The sequence below is a fragment of the Hyla sarda genome, chromosome 2 (assembly GCF_029499605.1).
Source record: "Hyla sarda isolate aHylSar1 chromosome 2, aHylSar1.hap1, whole genome shotgun sequence".
In the NCBI taxonomy this organism is placed as follows: domain Eukaryota; kingdom Metazoa; phylum Chordata; class Amphibia; order Anura; family Hylidae; genus Hyla; species Hyla sarda.
In genome coordinates this window covers 294,407,997-294,432,241 of record NC_079190.1, presented here as the reverse complement: position 1 = coordinate 294,432,241, position 24,245 = coordinate 294,407,997, and the positions used below count along the sequence as shown (strand labels likewise).

Below are 24,245 nucleotides of genomic sequence, written 5' to 3'. Positions count from 1 at the left end.
TGTCTGATTGTCCATTGATTGCTCCATGCCTGAGATCCAGGCTGGAGCAATCGAGCACAGATTACACTGATCAATGCTATCCTATGACATAGCATTGTTCAGTGTATGCAATCAAAGGATTGCATGCAATAGTCCCCTATGGGGGCTAAAAAATAAATGTGATTTAACCCCTTCCTGAATAAAAGTTTGAATCACCCCCCTTTTCCCATTTAACCCCTTAGGGACTCAGCCTATTTTCACCTTAAAGGGGTACTCCTGTGAAAAACTTTTTTTTTTAAATCAACTGGTGCCAGAAAGTTAAACAGATTTGTAAATTACTTCTATTAAAAAATCTTAAGCCTTCCTGTACTTATTAGCTGCTGAATACTACAGTGGAGCACAGTGATCTCTGCTGACATCTCTGTCCATTTTAGGAAGTGTCCAGAGTAAAAGGAAATCCCCATAGCAAACATATGCTGTTCTGGACACTTCCTAAAATGGACAGAGGTGTCAGCAGAGAGCACTGTGCTCGTGATGTCAGCAGACAGCTCTGTGTTTCAAAAAGAAAAGAATTTCCGCTGTAGTATTCAGCAGCTAATAAGTACTTATCCCCTATCCACCCTCCCGTAGGCTTGCATTGAGGGGCGGAGCGTGACGTCACACGGGGGGGTGACGTCACACGGGGGCGGGGGCGTGACGTCACACACCGCCGGCTCTGCAGTCGAGCGTAATCAGACCCAGACCGAACACGCTCCGGGCACTGATTACAAACGGGGTGCCGCGTGCATGATCGCGGGCGTCCCCAGCTGCGGGACTCCCGCGATCAGGCATCTTATCCCCTATCCTTTGGATAGGGGATAAGATGTGTCAGCACCGGAGTACCCCTTTAACCCCTTAAGGACATATGGCGTATCCATACGCCCCCGTTTCCAAGTCCTTAAGGACCGAGGGCGTATGGATACGCCCTGAGCATTTCCGGCCCCCACCGCTAGCCGGAGGGGAGCCGGGACCGGATGCCTGCTGAAATCGTTCAGCGGGCATCCCGGCATATCGCCCAGGGGGGTAATTATGTCCCCCCATGTCGGCGATTGCCACAGATCGCTGGACAATTCAGTCCAGCGATCTGCGGCGGATTCCGGGTCAATCGGGTCTCCAGTGACCCGATGACCCGGAATTACTGGCTGATCGGGGCCGTCTCTGACGGCCCCGAACAGCCAGAGCCTGCAGGAGTGCAGTGGCACTGGTGCCACCTCACGATCGCCCTGATTTGTCGGCCGGATTACCGGCCGACCAATCAGGGCGCCTGCTGCGGGTGTCACTCCCGCAACCCGCTCCGCCCCTCTTCCAGAGGACGTGAGCGGGGGCGGGACGTGCACCCCGGGTGCTGGGGACCCCGATCCCCGGCGTCCCTGTTGGGATCGGGGCCCCAGGAGCGACGGCGGTGGCGAGGGACTGACCTGCAGTGTGGATCGTTGGAGGTGAGTGACAGCCTCCTGCTGTTGCTTAGCAACAGCTCCCAGCATGCAACAAGGGCATGCTGGGAGCTGTAGTTTTGCAACAGCTGGAGGCACATTCTTTCTATGGAAAAGTGTACCTTCAGCTGTTGTATAACTGCAACTCCCAGCTTGCACAATCAGCTAAAGTGCATGCTGGGAGTTGTAGTTATGCAACCACCAGATGCACCACTACAACTCCCAGCATGCCCGTTGGCTGTCGGTGACTGCTGAGAGTTGTAGTTTTGCAACAGCTGAAGGCACACTGAGTTAAGTAGTAAACCAGTGTGTCTCCAGCTGTTGCATAACTACAATCCCCAGCATCCCCAGCCAATGTAGTATGCCTCCAGCTGTTGCATAACTACAAGACCCAGCATGCCCTTCCGCTGTCCGTACATGCTGGGGGTTGTAGGTTTTGCAACAGCTGAAGGCACACTAGTTGCAAAACACTGAGTTTGTTACCAAACTCGGTGTTTCACAACCTGTGTGTCTCCAGCTGTTGCAAAACTACAACTCCCAGTATGCACTGATAGACCGTACATACTGGGAGTTGTAGTTTTGCAACAGCTGGATGTCCCCCCCCCCCCCCAATGTGAACGTACAGGGTACACTCACATGGGCGGAGGATTACAGTAAGTATCCGGCTGCAAGTTTGAGCTGCGGCAAATTTTCTGCTGCAGCTCAAGCTGCCAGCGAGAAACTACTGTGAACCCCCGCCCGTGCGACTGTACTCTAAAAACACTACACTACACTAATACAAAATAAAATAAAAAGTAAAAAACACTACATATACACATACCCCTACACAGCCCCCCTCCCCTCCCCAATAAAAATGAAAAACGTCTGGAACGGCACTGTTTCCAGAACGGAGCCTCCAGCTGTTGCAAAACAACTACTCCCAGTATTGCCAGATAGCCACTGACTGTCTAGGCATGCTGGGAGTTTTACAACAGCTGGAGGCCCCCTGTTTGGGAATCACTGGCGTAGAATTCCCCTATGTCCACCTCTATGCAATCCCGTTGGGCTTCAAATTTTGGGGGGTATTTTCTGCTATTACCCTTTTTAAAAATGTAAAATTTTTGGGAAAACAAGCATTTTAGGTAAAAAAAAAATAATTTTTTTTTTACATATACAAAAGTCATGAAACACCTGTGGAGTATAAAGGTTCACTTAACCCCTTGATACGTTCCCCGAGGGGTCTAGTTTCCAAAATGGTATGCCATGTGTTTTTTTTTTTTTTGCTGTCCTGGCACCATAGGGGCTTCCTAAATGCGGCATGCCCCCAGAGCAAAATTTGCTTTCAAAAAGCCAAATGTGACTCCTTCTCTTCTGAGACCTGTAGTGCGCCAGCAGAGCACTTTTCACCCCCATATGGGGTGTTTTCTGAATCGGGAGAAATTGGGCTTCAAATTTTGGGGGGTGTTTTCTGCTATTACCCTTTTTAAAAATGTAAACATTTTGGGAAACCAAGCATTTTAGGTAAAAAACAAAAAAATTTTTCACATATGCAAAAGTCGTGAAACACCTGTAGGGTATTAAGGTTCACATTACCCCTTGTTAAGTTCCCCGAGGGGTCTAGTTTCCAAAATGGTATGCCATGTGTTTTTTTTTTTTTTTTGCTGTTCTGGCACCATAGGGGCTTCCTAAATGCGGCATGCCCCCAGAGCAAAATTTGCTTTCAAAAAGCCAAATGTGACTCCTTCTCTTCTGAGACCTGTAGTGCGCCAGCAGAGCAATTTTCACCCCCATATGGGGTGTTTTCTGAATCGGGAGAAATTGGGTTTCAAATTTTGGGGGGTATTTTCTGCTATTACACTTTTTAAAAATGTAAACTTTTTGGGAAACCAAGCATTTTAGGTAAAATTTTTTTTTTTTTTTACATATGCAAAAGTCGTGAAACACCTGTGGGGTATTAAGGTTCACTTTACCCCTTGTTACGTTCCCTGAGGGGTCTAGTTTCCAAAATAGTATGCCATGTGTTTTTTTTTGCTGTCCTGGCACCATAAGGGCTTCCTAAAGGTGACATGCCCCCCAAAAACCATTTGTCGCTCCTTCCCTTCTGAGCCCTCTACTGCGCCCGCTGAACAATTAACATAGACATATGAGGTATGTCCTTACTCGAGAGAAATTGGGTTTCAAATACAAGTAAAAATTTTCTCCTTTTTACCCCTTGCAAAAATTCAAAAATTGGGTCTACAAGAACATGCGAGTGTAAAAAATGAAGTTTTTGAATTTTCTCCTTCACTTTGCTGCTATTCCTGTGAAACACCTAAAGGGTTAATACACTTACTGAATGTCATTTTGAATACTTTGGGGGGTGTAGTTTTTATAATGGGGTCTTTTATGGGGTATTTCTAATATGAAGACCCTTCAAATCCACTTCAAACCTGAACTGGTCCATGAAAAATAGCGAGTTTGAAAATTTTGTGAAAAATTTCAAAATTGCTGCTGAACTTTGAGTAAAAACTCATAAATTTTATGATGCAAACATAAAGTAGACATATTGTATATGTGAACTCAAAAAAAAAATTATTTTGAATATCCATTTTCCTTACAAGCAGAGAGCTTCAAAGTTAGAAAAATGCTAAATTTTCATTTTTTTCATCAAATTTGGGGATTTTTCACCAAGAAAGGATGCAAGTTACCATAAAATGTTACCACTAAGTTAAAGTAGAATATGTCACGAAAAAACTATCTCGGAATCAGAATGATAACTAAAAGCATTCCAGAGTTATAAATGTTTAAAGTGACAGTGGTCAGAATTGCAAAAAACGCTCCGGTCCTTAAGGTGAAAAAGGGCTCGGTCCTTAAGGGGTTAAGGACTCGTGTTTCGTTTTTTTTCTCCTTCCCTTCTTAAAATCATAATGCTTTCAATTTTGCACCTACAGACCCATGTAAGGGCTTGTTTTTTGTGTCACCAATTGTACTTTGTATTGACATCACTTATTTTATAATATAACCTGCGGCGAAACCAAATAATTATTATTTGTGGGGTGAAATAAAAAAAGATATGCCATTTTGTAATTCTTGGGGGATCCCCTTTCTACACAGTGCAGTTTTTGGTAAAATTGACACCTTATCTTTATTCTGTAGGTCCATATGGTTACAAGCATACCAAATTTATATAGGTTTTATTTTATTTTAATATTTAAAAAAATTATAAACTACATGCACCAAAATTAGTATGTTTAAAATTGGCATCTTCTGACCCTTATAACTTTTTGCTTTTTCCATTTACGGGGCGGTATGAGGGCTTATTTTTTGCACTGTCATTTGATGAGACTTTTTGATCACTTTTTATTTAATATTTTTATGGTATATGAAGTGAACAAAAATGCACAATTTTTGATTTTGGTATTTTTTCACGTGTACGCCATCGACCGTGTGGTTTAGCTAACCTAATATTTTAATAGTTTGGACATTTACGCACGCAGCGGTACCACATATGATTATTTTTATGCTTTATTACATTATTTTATTAAAAAAATGGGAAAAGGGGGATGATTTAAACTTTTAATAGGGAAGGGGTTAATTAACTTTTATTACATAAAGTGTTATGCCATTGCAAAGCACTGATCAGTGTAACCGGCGATCTGCTGCTCTAGCCTGCTGCGCAGGCATAGAGCAGTAGATCACAGATCGGACAACGGAGAGGCTGGTGAGGACCCTCCAGTCGTCCGGCAAGCTGATTGGGGCATCTGCTGAGCTGCTGGGATTCTTTTACTTTCACTTTAGACGCCGCAATCAACTTTGATTGCAGCGTCTAAAGGGTTAATGCCGGTCATCGGCCCAATCAGCCGTGCCCAGCATTAGCTGTGGGTCCTGGCTGCCCGTAGCAACCGGGACCCACTGGCTTTAACTCGTTCTCAGCCGGTGAGAACGGTTTAAACCCGTTAAACTGCACCAGGGCATACAGGTACATCCTGAGTCCTTAAGGATCGGGGATGCAGGGCGTATGCATAAGCCCTGCGTCCCCAAGAGGTTAAAGAAAAATAAATGTCCAAACTATAAAAATATAATGTTAAGCCGCATGGTCAATGGCGTACACGTAAAAAAAAATTCCAAAGTCCAAAACTGTGTATGTTTGGTCACTTTTTATACCCTAAAAAAAATTAAAACAATTGTGGTACCGATAAAAAGTTCAGATCACGGCGCAAAAAATGAGCCCTCATACCGCCCCGTATGAAGAAAAATAGTTTAAAAAAAAGTAGTTAAATTTTTTGTATATATAAATATATATTTAAATTGGCCTCATTGTAACCGTATGTACATACAGAATAAATATATGGTGTCATTTTTACCAAAAAGTGCACTGCGTAGAATCGGAATCCCCCAAAAATTACAAAATAGTGTTTTGTTTCCAATTTTGACCCACAAATAATTTTGCCATGCATTTTTGGGTGAAATGATTGTTGTCATTACAAAGTACAATTGGTGGCGCAAGCAACAAACAAGCCCTCATATGAGTCTGTAGGTGCAAAATTTTAAGCGTTCTGTTTTTTAGAAGGTGAGGAGGAAAATACGAAAGTGCAAAAACAAAAAAAGCCTGTTGTCTTAAAGGAGTAGTCCAGTGGTGACCCAGTGGTGAACAACTTATCACCTATCCTAAGGATAGGGGATAAGTTTGAGATCGCGGGGGTCCGACCGCTGGGGCCCCCTGCGATCTCCTGTACGGAGCCCCGACAGCCCGCGGGAAGGGGGCGTGTCGACCTCGACACGAAGCGGCGGCCGACACGCACCCTCAATACAACTCTATGGCAGAGCCGAAGCGCTGCCTTTGGCAATCTCCGGCTCTGCCATAGAGATGTATTGAGGGGGCGTGTTGGCTGCCGCTTCGTGCGGGGGTCGACACCCGCTATCTGGCCAGAGAGCCTGGCCCCTGTACAGAGAGATCGCAGGGGGCACCAGCGGTCGCACCCCCCGCGATCTCAAACTTATCTCCTATCCTTAGGATAGGGGATACGTTTTTCATCACTGGACTACCCCTTTAAGGGGTTAATAAAAAGGCAAGAGGCTGTGATTTTTTGTTTAGTTTTTGCAATGTTTTTCAAAAAAATATGGTATAATAAATGTGTTTTTTATTGTTTTGTTTTTATTTAAAAGCATGTGATCCATTGGAGTGATGTGATTTCAAGAATTTCTCTTGATAATTATGAAAAATGCCATAACACAAATTTACTGGTGTTTGTCAGTAAAAAAAAAAAACAATGGGAGAAAACCACCACTAACTGGGTGAAACTAAACCACACTTAGAGCATGCTGCTGTTTTGAAAAACTGCCACTGACCCCCAAAGCACACTAAACCTGCCTAAATGCCCCTCCCCCCTCAAAAAAAAAAAAAAAACACAACAACAACAACAAACATTGCAGATGAAGTGTTTTTATATTTCCTTATTGACTTCCAGCTAATGTCTGGCCCAGCATATTTTTGCCTGGAAAAATGCTGCTAGGTGGATTAAAATGGTACAATAAATAATTATAAAAATGAGATGCAATAAAGCAAGCCACGTGCATAGGCATTATAGAGTGAATGACACCGCTAAATACTGTCATTTGTAAATTGCTCACAGAAAAATAGGATAAAAAATGTGTATTAAAAATGCATTATGTATTCCTAGCATGAAATGAGAAACAGCCTGAGTGAACGGTTAAATCAACACTTACATGTACTTCATCCCTCACATTTTAGACAGCCTATGCAATGTTTTCTATTTCGTCAGGATAAATAATGAATGTCTTGTTATTTCATGGTTAGTAAGCCTATACATACATTTAAAATTCTGACTATGCTGAATAGGTACATGAGACCCACAAACCATATATAACAATCAAGTATTGAATTACTCACAGGTAACATGATCTTTTTTAAGGTAGAGATCACGGTTAATATTAATAATTCACTGCTTACTCTGTTTCTCATCTTTCAAGGCCATTTAAAAAAGAAAACCTAAAATCATGGGAAGCAATATTGTATAATATTCAATAATATTAACCCTCAATACGCCCAAAGAGTATTATTTTAGTTGGCAATTGCTCAGTTAAAGCACATTCGATGTTCTTTTTCTCCAGATGATCTAAGCTATCTTCTATTTCTCTGCCCCCTGTCTCTTCTGTTACTTCATCCAAACACACGCACCCTCCCTTACCCTGAGAACAAGTAACAAGTTTCTATGATTTCCATATATGGAAGATTGAAGCATAGAGTATCATTCGCCTGTCAGAGAGATTTGCAGAGCCAGACAAACACATCCTAGAGAAATTTGCTGGACAAAGTACATACCCATGTATTTCCAAAGTTTATTAAGCTCTTTAAACAATCTTTTTTCACAATAGATTTACAGTCCAAAAATATATCTGTGCGAATAGAACATTTTAAATAACAGTGATACTCAGTACCCATCTATATGTCTTCACACAGCTTTGTTGCCATGTATCTGTTTATCAGTTCACAGTGGATAGGGTAACAGAGGATAGTGCTTCATGCACTAGGTCAGTGGTCTCCAACCTACGGCCCTCCAGATGTTGCAAAACTACAACTCCCAGCATGCCCGGACAGCCGTTGGCTGTCCGGGCATGCTGGGAGTTGTAGTTTTGCAACATCTGGAGGGCCGCAGGTTGAAGACCACTGTACTAGGTGATAGGGAAAAACTGTTTTCTTTAACAATTTATTGTTGTGTTTTACCATTTATTGTGGGTAGTATAGTATAATGGAAAAGTTTGTATATTTTGCTGACAAACTACAAAGATTGTGATATTGGGGAATCGGTTGAACAATAGCAAAAAGAGACCTTCAAAATGGGCTTCAGCAGTATGCAACTTATTATGTATATAGTGTACATAGTATCCCGCTGTAGAAAAGTGCTTGAGAGATTCCCATTCCTCACTGATCCCTCATTGATCCCAGTAAGAGTGATGTAAACTATATTATCCAATTCCCAGTAGGTAAAGTTGAGTCTACATGTTGACAAAATGGATATGTAAACAGCCAGTCATGTTGATATAATACAAAAATGCTTTCATTAGGAATGTAGGCAAGGAAAGACCACAGTCGGGCCCTAAGGCAATTTGGATTATTGCTGCAATAACAGATGTGGATTCAGAAGCACAAGGCAAATATGTTGTTCAGCACAAAAAAAAATCACTTTGATAATCCTTTATTTTATTTACTTCAGCCACTTGGGCACTTCCACCTAAAAAAGAGAAGACATGCTGTCAATGTCATATTGTAAACTTTGGAGAATAAAATTTAGCCTTCAAATACAAAGGGAATTGATCAATTTTTAATTTTAGTTTCAATAAATAGATGCAAGAATGTAGCAGAGCAACAGTGGGGCAAATATACTAGTTCTGTCTAAAGGTAGGGTCACACATGCCGTAATTTGCTGCATATTTGCAGCTCCGTATTCTCCTACCCATTGACTTCAATATGTGTAATCAGTTGCAGAAAACATGCAGCAAAATATGGCCACTCTAATACTGTAAACATAATCTACAAAGTCTAAAAATGCACCAGATTTATCACAGGGGCAGATCTTAAAGGGGTACCCCACCCCTAGCCATCTTATCCCCTATCCAAAAGATAGGGGATAAGATGTTAGATTGCCCGCTGCTGGGGACCCCGGGGATCCCGCTATCATTACTGCGCAGAACGAGATCGCTCTGCACGTAATGAAGGGCAATACAGGGGCCGGAGCATCGTTACGTCACGGCTCCGCCCCTCGCGATGTCATGGCCTGCCCCCGTCAATACGAGTCTATGGGAGGGGGCACGGCGGTCGCCACGCCCCCTGCCAAAGACTTGCATTAAGGGGACGGGCCGTGATGTCATGAGGGGCGGAGCCATGACGTCACGCTGCTCCGGCCCCTGTATCGCCCGTCATTACGCACAGAGCGAACTCGCTCTGTGCAGTAATGATAGCCACAGCGGCGATCCCCGGGGTCCCCAGCAGCGGGACCGCGGCGATCTAACATCTTATCCCCTATCCTTTGGATAGGGGAAAAGATGCCAGGGGCGGAGTACCCCTTTAAGACTTTCTAGTCCAAGCTAAGTTCACCTATTAGTTGGCTTACTGTACACCAAGATTTTTGTGCAATTGTGCCTCACCCCTTTCCATCTAAGCCTGCCCTTTTTACCAAACCAAAATATTATCTAAAACATAATATTGTGATAATATTATAATAAATATTGATTTTTGTTGTTTTACAGATTGCAATAGAAATGTGGCTTATTTGCAATTGTACATCTTCCACAATGTATTAAATTTGTATTATTAATTAATTCAAAAACTATCCCAAGGGCAAGCCATCTTGATTATGCATTCTGCACAGCACTTAGTGATGTGCTTTACAGTAAGCCCCACAGCACAATAGACTGGAGGGGGTCATACTGACTGCTATTGGATAGTTATCTAGACATGCTCTGTGACCTGTGCAGAGATCATAGTGCAGGCAGGGAGGAGGAGAGTTGTGGCCATCAGCTATTATAAGTGGCCTGATCATGTCTTATCTATATAATATAAATATCTATACTGTAAACCTGTCTGTGATGATACAGAGGAGTATACTGAAAGTTTTTTCCTACAGAACAGAAGGTGTCAGCTATTATTGTGCTTAGTGGCCAGTATGATTCAGGATTTCAGGATTATCTTAAAAATTGATTTAAACATGCTAAAGACATATTGGTCACCCATGCCCTATGTAGATGTGTATTGTCTGCAGCTGATTTTGCTGCCCATTAACTTCAATGGGTAGGGAAATGGTCAGCAGAAAATACGCAACAAAATACGACACGTGTGACCCTACCCTAAAAGGGTTATCTGTAGTTAAAATATTTATGGCCTGTCCTCAGAATAGTTCTTCAATATGAGATTGGCCAGGATCCTACTCCCAGGGACTCTGCCGATCAGCTAATTGCAGCACTTGGGTAAGCACCACTGCCTCTTCAACATCTACATTTACTTTCAAACATTCTACTATTTTTAGTAGTAGGACAAGTTATTGCAACTTTCTCACAGTTTCTTCAATAAGCCATGGGTGCTGTGAACTAACATTTTAGCCTATCCTGAGGATGCCCCAATACATGTCTCATATATACAGCTGTATAAAAGCTGCATCCAAGTACTGAGTTATAAGGAACTTGGCACTACACCCATAGAAAGCAATTGATCTATACTGTACCTCCCCACGTTTACAAATTCCTACAGAGGGAACTTTGGTTCTTTTGTCATGGAAAATAGAGAGTTGTTGCAGAAATTTTTGCAATTGTCTGTTTTATATAGCTGAATGGGGTTGTTTTGGTGGCAATCACATGGATTTCTTCAAATGAACGAGACAGTGAACTCCCCCTTGTTCTGTAAGTAGCAATATTAAGACACCATGCAATGAGAGACCTAAGAGACCTAACTGGACACTGTACTATTTTTGAGAATTTGAGAGTTGAAATCTTTCATTTAAAAAAAAATAATAATAATGATAGCAGGCTTTCTTAAAATTCACATATTTCCAAAGCATAGACCTATGTCTTGGAACATACCTTTTTAAGCTGTTTAATATTGCTGGACCTAATTGATTCAAGAAGCTTATCTCTTGTGTTCTTCTCTGCATGCCCAGGCTTTTCTACTATTCTCCTCTGTGAAGCAGGAGACAATGAGTTTCTAATGTTCTCATTAATAAGTGGTGGTGCCAGAGGAGCCATTGGTGGAGGAGGTGGAGGAGGCACAGGCGCTCCTCCTTTTTTTGAAGCACTCTTTTGGGGATTGTTGACCGCTAGCTTTCCTGATAATTTGGGAGGCTCTTTTGGAGGAGGGATTACTTTGGGAACTTCTAAACAATTCTTCTTGTTCTCTGCTTCTTTTAATGCTTTCTGCTCTGCCATTCTTCGTTGCCTTTGTTTGTCCATGTTGCGGCTTAGCAAGTTAGTAACAGTCATGCGTGGCCCTGCCAGTTCAAAGTGGTATCCAAGTTTTAAGATGGCAGTGTTTTCTTTTAATATCTTTGCTATTTCCATCTCAGTTTTCCCACCACATATGTGTCGCTGATTGTGGAAACGAAGTTCAGTAAGTGTGTCATTGTGCTGCAGAGCTCTGAATATGGCTAATATGCCTTTACCTGTGATGTGGTTGGAGTCCAGATTGATGCTAGTTATTGTCTTGTTGGACTTTAACATGGCAGCAATGGCCATTGCAATATGGTCATCAGCTCGTGTGTTGGCCAAAGAAAAGATTTTGACCACAGTGTTAAATTCTAAGGCCTCCGTAAAGCTCATAAGTGTCTCAATTGTAATACAATCTGAATTGTTTAGGTTGAGCTCTGTTAGCTCAGCTTCATTATTTTTCACTTTTTCTAGCAGTTCATCAAAAATACTTGATGATTCATCATCTTTGTTCTCTTCTGTTGTGTTCTTAGATCCATTTTCAGCTCGTTGTGGCTCTGTGGTCCGCATATTTTTCTTTTCCTGATCAGCTGCTTTACTGTCCTGAGTAATGCTTTTACTTGCTTGGACACTCTCTGATTTCTCTTTTTTCTCGGGAAGCTTGTCTGTATTTTTTTTCTTGTCCAGTTTGTTTTCAGCTTGTACCTCTGCAACTTCTTTCTTCTCAATTTTTTCTGCAATCTTCTTCTCCACTTTCTCTTCAGTAGCTAGGTTCTCGGCTTTATCCTTTTTTACTTCTTTTGGACCTTTCTCTTCATCAAGCTTTTTGGATGCAGTTTTTTCTACTTTTTCTTTATCTGCTACACTACTGCTTTTCTCTTGTCTAAACCGTTCCCTCATTTTGCTGACACGATCATCCTTTGGTTTTACTGTATCTTTTATTGCCCTTGTTTTGGTGTCATTTGCATCTTCCAGTTTTTTAGTTGGAGCAGGGTCTTTTTTACGAGTCTCTTTTACCTTGTCTTCTTTTTCTGAAGATTTGCCACTCTGAAAAAGTTGTCTGAGGTCAGTTAATGTTTTTATTGCTTACATGGGTTTCACATATAATTTTTAAAGGTACTTATTATTTCAAAATTTTGCCTGGCTTCATGCGCCGAGTCCTTTCATTTCTGCTGCACTCAGCTAATGCGAGAAGTATACGCAATTGCCAGAAAGCAAGTCTATGGGACTTTAGCTTAGCAGAGCGGAAACTAAAGTACTTGGCAGTTGGAACCACACAACTTTCTGATATAAGGGGTACCTTTTAAGTACCAGTAGACAACAAATATCCATATAGATTATATTTTTTATAATTATATATGTACTTTACAAGTATTGTCAAGATTTATGAAGTATAATAAATTAAAAACTAGGCTGTTATGATGTCTTATGTATTTTCACTATCACTAACAAAAATAAAATAACAAGCACAGTAATTCGCAAACAAATGCATTATTTTAGGTTATCTGCATCAGAAATCCAAGGACATACCGTCAGATTTCTGAAACAGATTTTCACTCTGATGCTGTGGAGTTTGGCTTGGTTTGGATGCTGATTATCCTCATACATCATAATTTAATCTGTGTCCTGACAACCCACACAGAATCTGAATGGAAATGTGTAAATAAGTAACAGGTTACTTTTTGCATGCTCATTTTCACATTAATGTCTGAAAACTATGCAGCATGTAAACTACAGCATGGATTCCCATTTATGACAATTATGGTTTTGGTGCAGAATTCTGCATTGGCTTCTGCAGTTGAACCATACTTGAATGTAAAATTTCCTATTGTAAAACTTTGTTTAATATTATATATATTGATTTACTTATTGTAACACACATAATAAATAAATATATATATATATATATATATATATATAATATATATATTTTTATTTAAAATAAAATTCAAAACAAAGAAACAAAGAAATACAGTTATGGAGAAAATCGTATTCTCCAACCGCTGTGTATCAGGAAGTCTTAAAAACAAAGTATAAAACAGAACATTGACCACAAAAAATAATGGTAGACCTGAGGGAGGAGTAAAGGTATCATTAAAGAATGAGTAAGGATAGGTTTAGCTGCCATTATCTTTAAATTAAGTATCATACTGCTGTTTTAAACAAGTTTAGTTATCAACCGAAATTCTGATACTTCCACCACGGATGCCAGGTTTTAAGGAAGCACGCTGTAGTGCGGGACTCCCAATGAGAGATTTTCTCAAAACTGTATAATTGATCTACTTTAGCTATCCAATATTGTACCTCCGGAAGCTTCAAGGACAGCCAATGTTTAGAGAGCAAATGTTGGCTGCCAATAAGAGGTGATGAAATATCAAAGGAACTCACACCATGAGGGGGATGTGCAAACAGACAATAGGGCAATGTCAGGTGTGCATGGGATGGAGGCAAATAGAATTACAATGCTGGAAGATCTCAATCCACTAATGCTGGACAAAAGAGCCGCTTCAAATGTGCCCCTTTCCTTCAAACATCTCCAGCAGTATCGATCAGGGGTCTTATTGGTAACACACAGTATATTATTGAAGGGGTACTCCGGTGGAAAACATTTTTATTTAAATCAACTGGTGCCAGAAAGTTAAACAGATTTGTAAATGACTACTGTTAAAAATCTTTACCCTTCCAGTACTTTTTAGCAGCTGTATGCTACAGAGAAAATTCTATACTTTTTGAATTTCTTTTTTGTGTTGTCCACAGTGCTCTCTGCTGACACTTGCTGCCCATGTCAGGAACTGTCCAGAGCAGCTTAGGTTTGCAATGGGGATTTTCTTCTGCTATGGGCAGTTCCTGATATGGGCAGCAGGTGTCAGCAGAGAGCACTGTGGACAAGACAAAAAATAAATTAAAAAATAAAAGAATTTCCTCTGTAGCATACAGCTGCTAAAAAGTACTGGAAGGGTAAAGATTTTTTTAATAGAAGTAATTTACAAATCTGTTTAACTTTCTGGCACCAGTTGATTAAAAAAAGAAAAGAAAAAGTTTTCCACCAGTGTACCCCTTTAAGAATTCTTCATTTGTCTTAGATGACAATCACAGAAACCAACTGTTATGTCATATGTCAGTTTGCAATTTTAAAGTAGCTGTGCATATGAGTGAAAAACAGAAAAAATGCAATATTTATATATGTACTATAAGTAAAGTAAGACAACAAAACAACAAACAAAGTAAAATAATAACAAAGTAACACAGAGCCTCATTGAGCAAAACTGTCTAGAAGAAAAACTGTTTTTGTTGCACACTGCAGAACATAGCTTTCATTCTACCAGAGAAGTTGAAAAAATGACAGCTGAGCTCTCATTGGTTGCTATGGGTAACAAAGGCAGCTTTTATTTTAGACAGTTTTTGTTAAATTTGCCCTCTAGTTTATTTGGGTGTCCATCCAGTTCCACCTATTACCCTGCGGGAAGGCAAAAAGCCCCATGTTGTAGAAGCCAATTTATATTTCAGGTATCTAGGCCCCTTTGAGTTCCCCATGACCACAGCAAACAAGCAATGAGGAGTATTTGGAATACAGTATCTTTAAATGGAAGGTGGAGGAGTACAAGGTCTCTAACATCCACCAGTGAAGAAGAGTCGTGCCGAGTTTTTCTGGCAGGGGTAGATAATCTGAAGGAGGCGGGCACCTAAGGCTGAGATGCTGTATGGGGTCATCTGTAAGTCAAACTCTTAGCATCTATGTCTTGCAGTTTTGTGGCATCGGTGGCTGGCACGTTAGTAGAAACGTCCCTAACCAAAGTCACTATCGATCTTCTGACGGCCAAATCAAATGGCAATTTCTCTTTACTGATTCTCTTGGACGTGTCTGCAGCTGTTGACACTGTGGATCACCAACTCCTCCTCAGTAGTCTCCGCTCCATCGGTCTCAAGAACTCTGCTCTCTCCTGGTTTTCCTCCTATCTCTCTGGATGCTTCTTCAGCGTCTCGTTTTCTGGCTCTACTTATTCTCCTCTTCCCCTTGCTGTCGGGGTTCCCCAGGGATCGGTCCTGGGTCCTCTACTCTTTTCACTCTACACATCCCCCATTGGAAAAACAATCAGTAGATTTGGTTTCCAGTACACCTCTATGCTGATGACACCCAACTCTATACCTCCTCCGCCAACATCACCCCTGCACTCCTACAGAATACCAGTGACTGTCTCTCTGCCATCTCAGACATCATGTCCTCTTTATATCTGAAACTAAATCTTTCTAAAACAGAACTTCTTGTCTTTTCTCCATCAACTGATACTGTACCTAACAATGACATTTCCATCTCGGTATGTGGTACTACCATAACTCCCGGGCAGCAGGCTCGCTGTCTTGGAGTTATACTTGACTCTGATCTGTCTTTCACTCCCCATATTCAGTCCCTTTCACATTCTTGTCACCTGCATCTCAAAAACATTTCAAGAATCCGCCCGTTTCTCACTACTGAAACTGCTAAAACTCTCATTATTGCTTTGATTCACTCCCGCCTCGACTACTGTAACTCTTTACTAATAGGCCTTCCTTTCTCCAAACTCTCTCCTCTCCAGTCCATCCTTAATGCCGCAGCCAGACTCATCTTCCTCTCCAGCCGTTACAACGACGCCTCCTCCCTGTGCCAGTCACTACACTGGTTACCAATTCAGTCCAGAATACAGTACAAAATCCTCAGTCTCACACACATAGCTCTCCACAATGCTGCACCTCCCTTCATCTCCTCTCTCATCTCCGTCTACCATCCTACACGTTCTCTCCGATCTGCTAATGATCTCACACTAACATCTTCTATAATCCGAACTTCTCACTCCCGTCTCCAAGACTTCACTCGTGCTGCACCGGTTCTCTGGAATGCTATACCTCAATCCCTCAGACTCAACAACAACATCCATAGTTTCAAACGTGGCCTAAAAACACCTCTCTTCAGACAGGCCTACAACAGTCTCTAATTGGCCTCAACATATCCTCAACATATCCTCAACATATCCCCAACATATCCCCAACATATCCCCAACATATCCTCAATATATCCCCACACCTCTTGTTTGAATATTTATTGTGTAATATTATGTCTGATACTTGTCTTTGTTTGTACCCCATAATTGTAAGCGCTGCGGAATCTGTAGGCGCTATATAAATAAATAAATAAAATAAATAAATATCTGTGACAGGTAATCTGCAATACGTCTAGTAGAATACTTATGTAGCATCTGTGAATGTCAAATATGGTTGTTATACAAAAACTCTGCTATGGGAAAACGTTTAACATGGTGCCAACACAATATGCTAGATTTAAACTTGCATGTGACATTATTTTCATCCTATTCTGAGCGGGGTTGCTCTTGACAGCCTTGCATTTATCCTACTAGTCTAAATCAGAAGTGCATGCTACTGAACACACAGGCCGTCATTTATCATTGTGTTCACCCTTTTTTTTCCCGTCTATATTTGGTGCTTTTTTGCGCCTTTTGGTTTTCAACTTTCTGCTGATTTTGAGTTGCAATCCACTGATTTTGCCAATACGCATGATACTGATGGGTTTTATGAACTGCGCCTTTTTGTGAAGGCACAAAAAAGATGCAAGACCACCAAAAAGGTGCAAAACCGCCAAAAAGGCGTAAAACTGCCAAAAACCTACACCAGTCCAGACTTAGCTTAACTTTTTGGTGTATGTGAAGAGTGAAATCTCAGAAAATGTGACCTGCACAGAATTTATCAAATGCTCTGACTACATTTAATAAATTTGGTGCTCCTACACGTTACCAGCACACAAAAAAGGTGTAGAAAAATGCTTCACTTACACCTACAATGATACATGCCCACCATAATCTCAGCCTGCTGCAGAGATATGGAAATCCTGGGAGAAACCTGCTGAAATCTGCAAAAGAACTGTGAATTGTGAGATTATTATGACTCAAAATATAAAGCCACAATAGAGACCAATAGGCTTAATATATTACCAGTATTGGTCTGAAAGTGCTCAAATCAGACTTTCACATGTGAGCATTTTCTGCAGGACATGACACAGCTTTTGTTAGGCTGGGTTCACACTACGTTTTCTCCCATACGGGAGCGCATACGGCAGGGGGGAGCTAAAACCTTGCGCTCCCGTATGCCTTCGTATGCGCTCCCGTATGTCAATCATTTCAATGAGCCGGCCGGAGTGAAACGTTCGGTCCGGTCGGCTCATTTTTGCCCCGTATGCGCTTTTACAACCGGACCTAAAACTGTGGTCAACCACGGTTTGAGGTCCGGTTGTAAAAGCGCATACGGCGCAAAAATGAGCCGACTGGACCGAACGTTTCACTCCGGCCGGCTCATTAAAATGAATGACACACGGGACCGCATACGTAGGCATACGAGAGCGCGAGGTTTTAGCTCCCCCCTGCCGTATGCGCTCCCGTATGGGAGAAAACGTAGTGTGAACCCACCCTTAGTTGGTGCTTTGCCTGTTCTAGCTCAAAAACATCTGCAGAATCTACCCTTTTCTTCTAGACGCTTAGGATTTGTTCAGACGTCTGACTTAAAGGAAATCTGTCACCAGTGTCACCTGCACTAACCTGTCAGTACCGACAGTAATGCAGGGGACACTGATGACAACGGTACTTACCTTGTCCTGTCCCATGCAGTCGTTCTTCGGTAATCTTCTCCGGTATCTTCAGATCCAGGCCTGGCTTGGAGCACGGACGGATCTCAGTGACGTCACCGCTGCTGCTTTCTAGCAGCGGGGCCCAGCAGAGAGCAGCAGTAGTGATGTCATTAAGCCCATCCTCCAAGCCGGGCCCAGAGCTGAAACTACCGGAGAAGATTACTGAATAACGACTGCACGGAACGGGACAAGGTAAGTACCATTGTCATCAATGTCACCTGCACTGTCGGTACCGGTTAGTGCAGGTGACACTGGTAACAGATTTCCTTTAAAATCCAATATGTATTTCCATTTCAGAAATCCAGGTGTGCAGCAGATCTGCACCAGATTGAAACAAGGATAAGCCACACTATAATTCAAAGAGGCTAATCCTCTGCATTTCTGTTGCAAAAAAGTGGCAGGACTGTTATTTCTATAAGAGTTTTTTCTTCTAAAACATATCTTTCTAGGTAAGCCTACAGTATTACTACAGTTGAATATTATAATATTTCTGCAGTAACAGTATAGTGGCGGTATTCAGTCACTATGCAGTGAGTGGTCATATTTGCTGCTGTGGAGGTATTACTATAAGGACATAATTTCACGATGAGTGTAAAATTTAAAGCAATTATGATCAAAAAGTAAAATGTATGTAAGGAAAACATACAGGTAGACCATGACGGTCAAGATTAAAAATGCACCATAAAACTAATGAAAATAAACTGGTGAAAACAGGAGCTAGTGCTTGTGACAAATCTGTAAGAAATTTAGGGCTGGGCGGTATGGCCAAATATGTGTATCGTGGTATTTTTGTAACTTATGGCGGTTCCACGGTATATAACGGTATTTGCCCTCCCCTCCCCCAAAATTAGCCCAGCGCTGCGCTGTCCCCATCGGGGGACTACTCACGTCACCCGCAAGCGCTGCACTCCTCGTCCTCCTGTTTGTTGCGGCCGCCGGCGCTGACTCTCTATACTGTGCAGTATCCCTATGCTGCAAAAGGTAAACAAAATAAACTAACGCATGTTCCGACATCGGCCTTACACTGGGGACGTGAACGTCGACAGCCGTCAGCCTATCACTGGCCGCAGCGATGTTCCGCCTCGGAAGGTGATAGGCTGAGCCCACTGTCATGTAAGAAGCCGGTGATAGGCTGACGGCTGTCCGATGTTCCATTCTCTGGGAAGCAAGTCCGGACCGACGGGGAAGGTGAGTTAAAGTTTATTTTGTTTACCTTTTGCAGCTCGGGCATAGGGATACAGCATAGAGCAGTGGTTTGCAATCTGCGGACCTCCAGATGTTGCAAAACTACAACTCCCAGCATGACTGGGAGTTGTAGTTTTGCAACATCTGGAGGTTGAAGACCACCGGTATAGAGTGTCAGCGCCGGCGGCCGCAACAAACAGGAGGACGAGGAGGGCAGCGCTTGCGGGTGACACATGTGAGTAGTAGAGCTGGGCTGATAATTAATTGGGGGGGGGGGGGGGGGGCAGAACAGCGCTCGCGGGTCACATATGATTAGTTTCCCCGATGGGGACCGCGCAGCGCTGGGCTGATAATTAATTCCCGAGGGGGAGGGGCCAAACCGGTATTGCGGTATGGGTTAAAATTCATATCGTGCAGCACAAAAATTTCGGTATTCGGTATGAGCCGGTATACCGCCCAGCCCTAAAGAAATTAGCTATATGAAATGTGATTTATGTAAAGAAAAGCCAAACAAGGACTAGAGCTTATACTTCAAACAGAAGAAAACAAAGTTACAGTAAGATAAAAGTGATATTCAGTAAGAAATCACCAATCTGCATTGACCAAGGAGATAATGCAACAACCTTTGGTGCCATTCTAATGGAACATATATAAGTGCCTAAAAAAAACAAAAACATTTCCTCACTCATTTATTATATGAGAACAGTCATTGCCTCAAAAGGTGTACTTCTTTTGATCTTTTTGACAACTTCCTCACTTCTTCATTTCATCAATGATAAAAAAAAAGTTTGTCGATGATCAAGTTATTTTTCAGGATAATGCATCTTCCCTCATAGCATGGTTCCTGTCAGGAACTGTCCAGAGTAAAAGCAAATACCCAAAGCAAACATCTCCTTCTCTGGACAGTTCTTAGCATGGACAGAGGTGGCAGCAGAGAGCACTGTGGGCAGACTGGAAAGAACTACATAACTTTTTCTGGAGCATACAACAGCTGATGTACTGAAAGGCTTTAAGGGGTACTCTGCTGAAAAACATATTTTTTTAATCAACCTGGTGCCAGAAAGTTACACAAATTAGTAAATTACTTCTATTTAACAATCTTAATCCTTCCAGTACTTATCAGCTGCTGTATGCTTCACAGGAAGTTCTTTTAGTTTTAAATTTCCTTTCTGTCTGACCACAGTGCTCTCTGCTGACAGCTCTGTCCATTTTAGGAACTGTCCAGAGTAGGAGCAAATCCCCATAGCAAAACCTCTCCTGCTCTGGACAGTTCCTGAAATCGACAGAGGTGCCAGCAGAGAGCACTGTGGTCAGACAGAAAGGAAATTCAAAAAGAAAGGAACTTCCTCTGGAGTATACAGCAGCTGATAAGAACTGGAAGGATTAAGATTTTTAAATAGAAGTAATTTACAAATCTTTCTGGCACCAGTTGATTTAAAGAAAAAAAATGTTTTCCAGCGAAGTACCCCTTTAAGATTTTAAAATAGAAGTAATTTACACATCTGTTTAACTTCCTAGCACCAGTTGATTAAAAAAAAGAAGAAAAAAAAAGAGTTGTTTTTCACCAAAGTACCATGAAAAGGCCTAAATGACTAGCTGAATTTTTCAGTTTTTGCTTTTTTGTACTATTTTATTAATACGGCTGTATGGCTCTTTTTAATACCAAAGAATTTTTAACATTTTTGTATAGTTTGGCAGTACATATCAAAAATATGTAACTTTGTACATTAATTTTTTCCTTAAATACGGAGGAAAGTGTTTTTTTTTTTTATATGGTTCATGTTTCACTTCAAATTATCTGTTAAACTATTTCTTTAGGTTATTCAGTCTTTTCATTTTTGTGCAATGTATGCATTATACAACTGATTTTTTTTATACTTAAACACTTATTTTTATTAATTGATTAATTCATTTTTTTTCATACTTTTTTTCCCCTATAAATTTGTATTGCATAATATTTGTCTTTATTCCAATAAGGAATAACAATTTTATAACTTTATATCATATTTATACTGTTTTCACTATGTCACAGGCTACTGCTAGGGCTAAACTTACTGTGCCCTCGTGACAGGGACCAAAAAGACAGCCTTGTGGTCATTTCTAGATCCCCAGAGCTGACTGCAGTGCATTTCCTTCATGTTTGACTGGGAAACCCCCTTAGAACCTCCAGATGCTGAGCATGCTTCATATAGGGTTAGTCCTGGCTGCTATCAAGCCAATGTCCGGAATTAACCCATTAGACACTGGGATCAAAGTTTATCAGTTTAGAGGATGGGCAGACGATCCCTACATGCATCCTTCTCATCCAATCGGCGCTCCAACACTGCAAGCAGCCGTAGCAGCCTGTAGTCATGGAGCGCCAATAACACTGATCAATGCAACTGTCACATGGAATTGAAAAATTACATGCAAAAATGTTAGTAAATATGAATAATCCCCTTCCCTAATAAAAGTTGAAATCACCACCCTTTCCCCATTTTTCCATTAAAATAATGTAAGTAAAAAACCTAAACATGAACATATGTGGTATCCCCGCGTGCGCAAATGTCCGATCTATTAAAATATAACCTTAAATAAACTGCACGGTCAATGATTTTTGATCACCTCATATATCAAAAAAATTGATAAGTGATCAAAAAGTTGTCAAAACCGAAATAGTACCAATAAAAAATACATATCACAGTGCGAAAAATGAGCCCTCATACAGCCCCGTCTACAGAAAAATAAAAGTGTTATAGGGGTCAGAAGAGGATCATTTTAAGTATACAAATTTTCATACAAATAAATAAATATAATTTTTTATAAGTAGTAAAATAAAACAAAACCAATATAAATCGGATATTGTTGTAATCTTATGCACTGTAGGTGGAAAATTGAAAGCATTACAGCTATTAGAATGCGGGGAGGAAAAAAACGGGAAAAATCACAGTATCCTTAAGGGGTAACAGTGTTAAGTCAAATCCAAATTCCCCCCCACACATATAGTTACTGACAGCTCTTGTCGTGTTTTACAAATTAATACAAGAAACGCTGGGAGAAGTATAACTAGCTGGGGTTTTTGGGATCCAGCCCCAGTTTCAGCCAAAGTTGTATGTAAAACTTGAATACATATGCAAAATGGCCGCAGGGTGATAGTATGTCACATGATAGTATGTCAGGAGAACTGTGGGCAAAGCCAAATGCACTTCTCCTCAAATTGGTGTGGTTTTGTGTCAAGTACAGGTAAAACACAGCTATTTATGTTCTTCACCTGTACTTTGTAGTGAACTGTTTACAGTTTTCCTGAGCAACACGCTATCATTACATGGCTGCAACTTGTGTACCCATTCTGTGACAGTGACATATGTATATATATATATATATATATATATATATATATATATCCCAACTACATGGAAAGTATGACTATCATGCCAGTTAGGTCGGCCTGTTCACCAGGGAACAAAGCGCCATATACCCAAACAAGGCGCACACTCATGCACAGGGCCAAACTATACGATATGTGATTCACTACCAATTGTCTTAATGGAGAAGGGTCTAAAAATGTCAAATATATATATAAATATATATATATATATATATATATATATATATATATATACATACACACACACTTCTCCTCCTGCCACTAAGGATAGAAGATAAGGCACTGCAGCCAAAATTGCGAAGTATGGTGCAGCAACTGTACTAGGACACAGAGCACCTTAATACCACAACCTGTAGCTAGAGACATAAAATGGCAGCTGTTGGAGCAGCCTGGACAAGTATTGTGTTCAGCTTCAGCATCCTTCTCTATGTGAATAGAACCATCTTGGAAGCTCAGAGGTGTCATCTCTACAGGGTCCCTGGAATTCTCCATTATGTGTCTATGACAGTGTTCCCCAATTTGTGGCTTTGTGGCTGTTACATAACTACAACTCTTGTCATCCCCTGACCACCTCCAGTTGTCCTGACATGATGGGAGTTGTATTTTTCCACCAGCTGGAGGTTGGAGAAGCCTGGTGTACCTGGAGCCGTTACCTGAGGTGCCGCCTGTGCCAGCCTCTGGCTCTCCCTCTCCGCCTCCCGCTGACTGGATGCCCGCTCTGTCTGGTCCCGGCTCAGTCCCGCAGACTGCCCGGCATCGGGGTCCCCGGCGTCCAGTTCCTTCTCCAGCTGCTCCATCTCCTCAGGGGACAAGGTGGACAACAAGTTGTCTATGTCGGGGTCTTCGCTCACATGCCGCCGGAGCCTGGCCACCCTGGACATGGTTGTAAAGAGAAGATGGAGACCTAAGCAGAAAGAGTAGTCACGGCTGTGAGGATAAAGGAGGGAGAGAAGAAGCCCTGGTGTTGTAGAATAGGAACCCTCAGGTGTGTGCCTCGTCCTCCGCGGCTGGATACTGAGCTGCTCCAGTCCCCATCCAACAGCCCAGCACTGGAACTCCCCCTCCCCCGCTCCATCCCAGGGGCTCGGATTCAAGACATTCTTGTGAATGTTCCACTCATGCCCAAATTTAGAGAGAGGATACATGGCTTTTTATCAAAATCACCAAGGGCTGGGAGTCCATAAAACTGAGACATGTGACTGGGACATGGCTAGAATACAGATGATGGGCTAGCGCTAGCCCCTGACCTTATAGTCCATACAGAGCATTACTGACTTCCTAATAATAACCTGCCATCAGCTACAATGAACATGTATATTTACATATATGTGCAACACGTAATAATACTGCAGACATGTCAGCTATGTACAGACAACACATGTACCCAGTATAAAATACCCCCTGTCCTAGAGAAGTGTGGCATTGAGGTGCCCCTGGGCTCCGGGGGTAAAGCTCTTGTATGGGAGATTCAGATTAATTAACAAATCCTTATTTGGTAAAGAAAATATTTCAGTGTTTACAGTCTGCCTGCTGTGGAACTAGCTGCACATGTTATTACTACACATCATAGGAATGTGAATCTAGGACCACAGACTCTAGAATAGTCCACATTCACCACACTACCTGCACTGCTGGCATGGGATAGGCATCGGTGCTGGCATGGGATAGGCATCACTGCTGG

General features: G+C 41.6%; 1 protein-coding gene across 1 annotated transcript; it reads right to left on the bottom strand.

Moving 5' to 3' along the window:
• Positions 1–8,048: 8,048 nt before the first annotated feature.
• On the bottom strand, positions 8,049–23,762 carry LMOD1 (leiomodin 1). The gene is made up of 3 exons (XM_056557516.1): positions 23,218–23,762; positions 11,004–12,389; positions 8,049–8,662 (listed from the first exon to the last, which is right to left on the bottom strand). Exons 1-3 carry the CDS (start codon positions 23,707–23,709, stop codon positions 8,636–8,638), a joined length of 1,905 nt encoding a protein of 634 aa, XP_056413491.1. The 5' UTR covers positions 23,710–23,762; the 3' UTR covers positions 8,049–8,635.
• Between the last annotated feature and the right edge of the window lie 483 nt (positions 23,763–24,245).

Excerpts from the sequence above, each read along its gene's own strand:
- LMOD1 (XM_056557516.1), bottom strand. The coding sequence starts at position 23,709 with ATGTATCCTCTCTCTAAATTTGGGCATGAGTGGAACATTCACAAGAAT. Across the intron at positions 12,390-23,217 it reads TGGCACAGGCGGCACCTCAG|AGTGGCAAATCTTCAGAAAA; the intron begins GTAACGGCTCCA and ends CAACTTTTTCAG. Across the intron at positions 8,663-11,003 it reads ATATTAAACAGCTTAAAAAG|GTGGAAGTGCCCAAGTGGCT; the intron begins GTATGTTCCAAG and ends TCTCTTTTTTAG.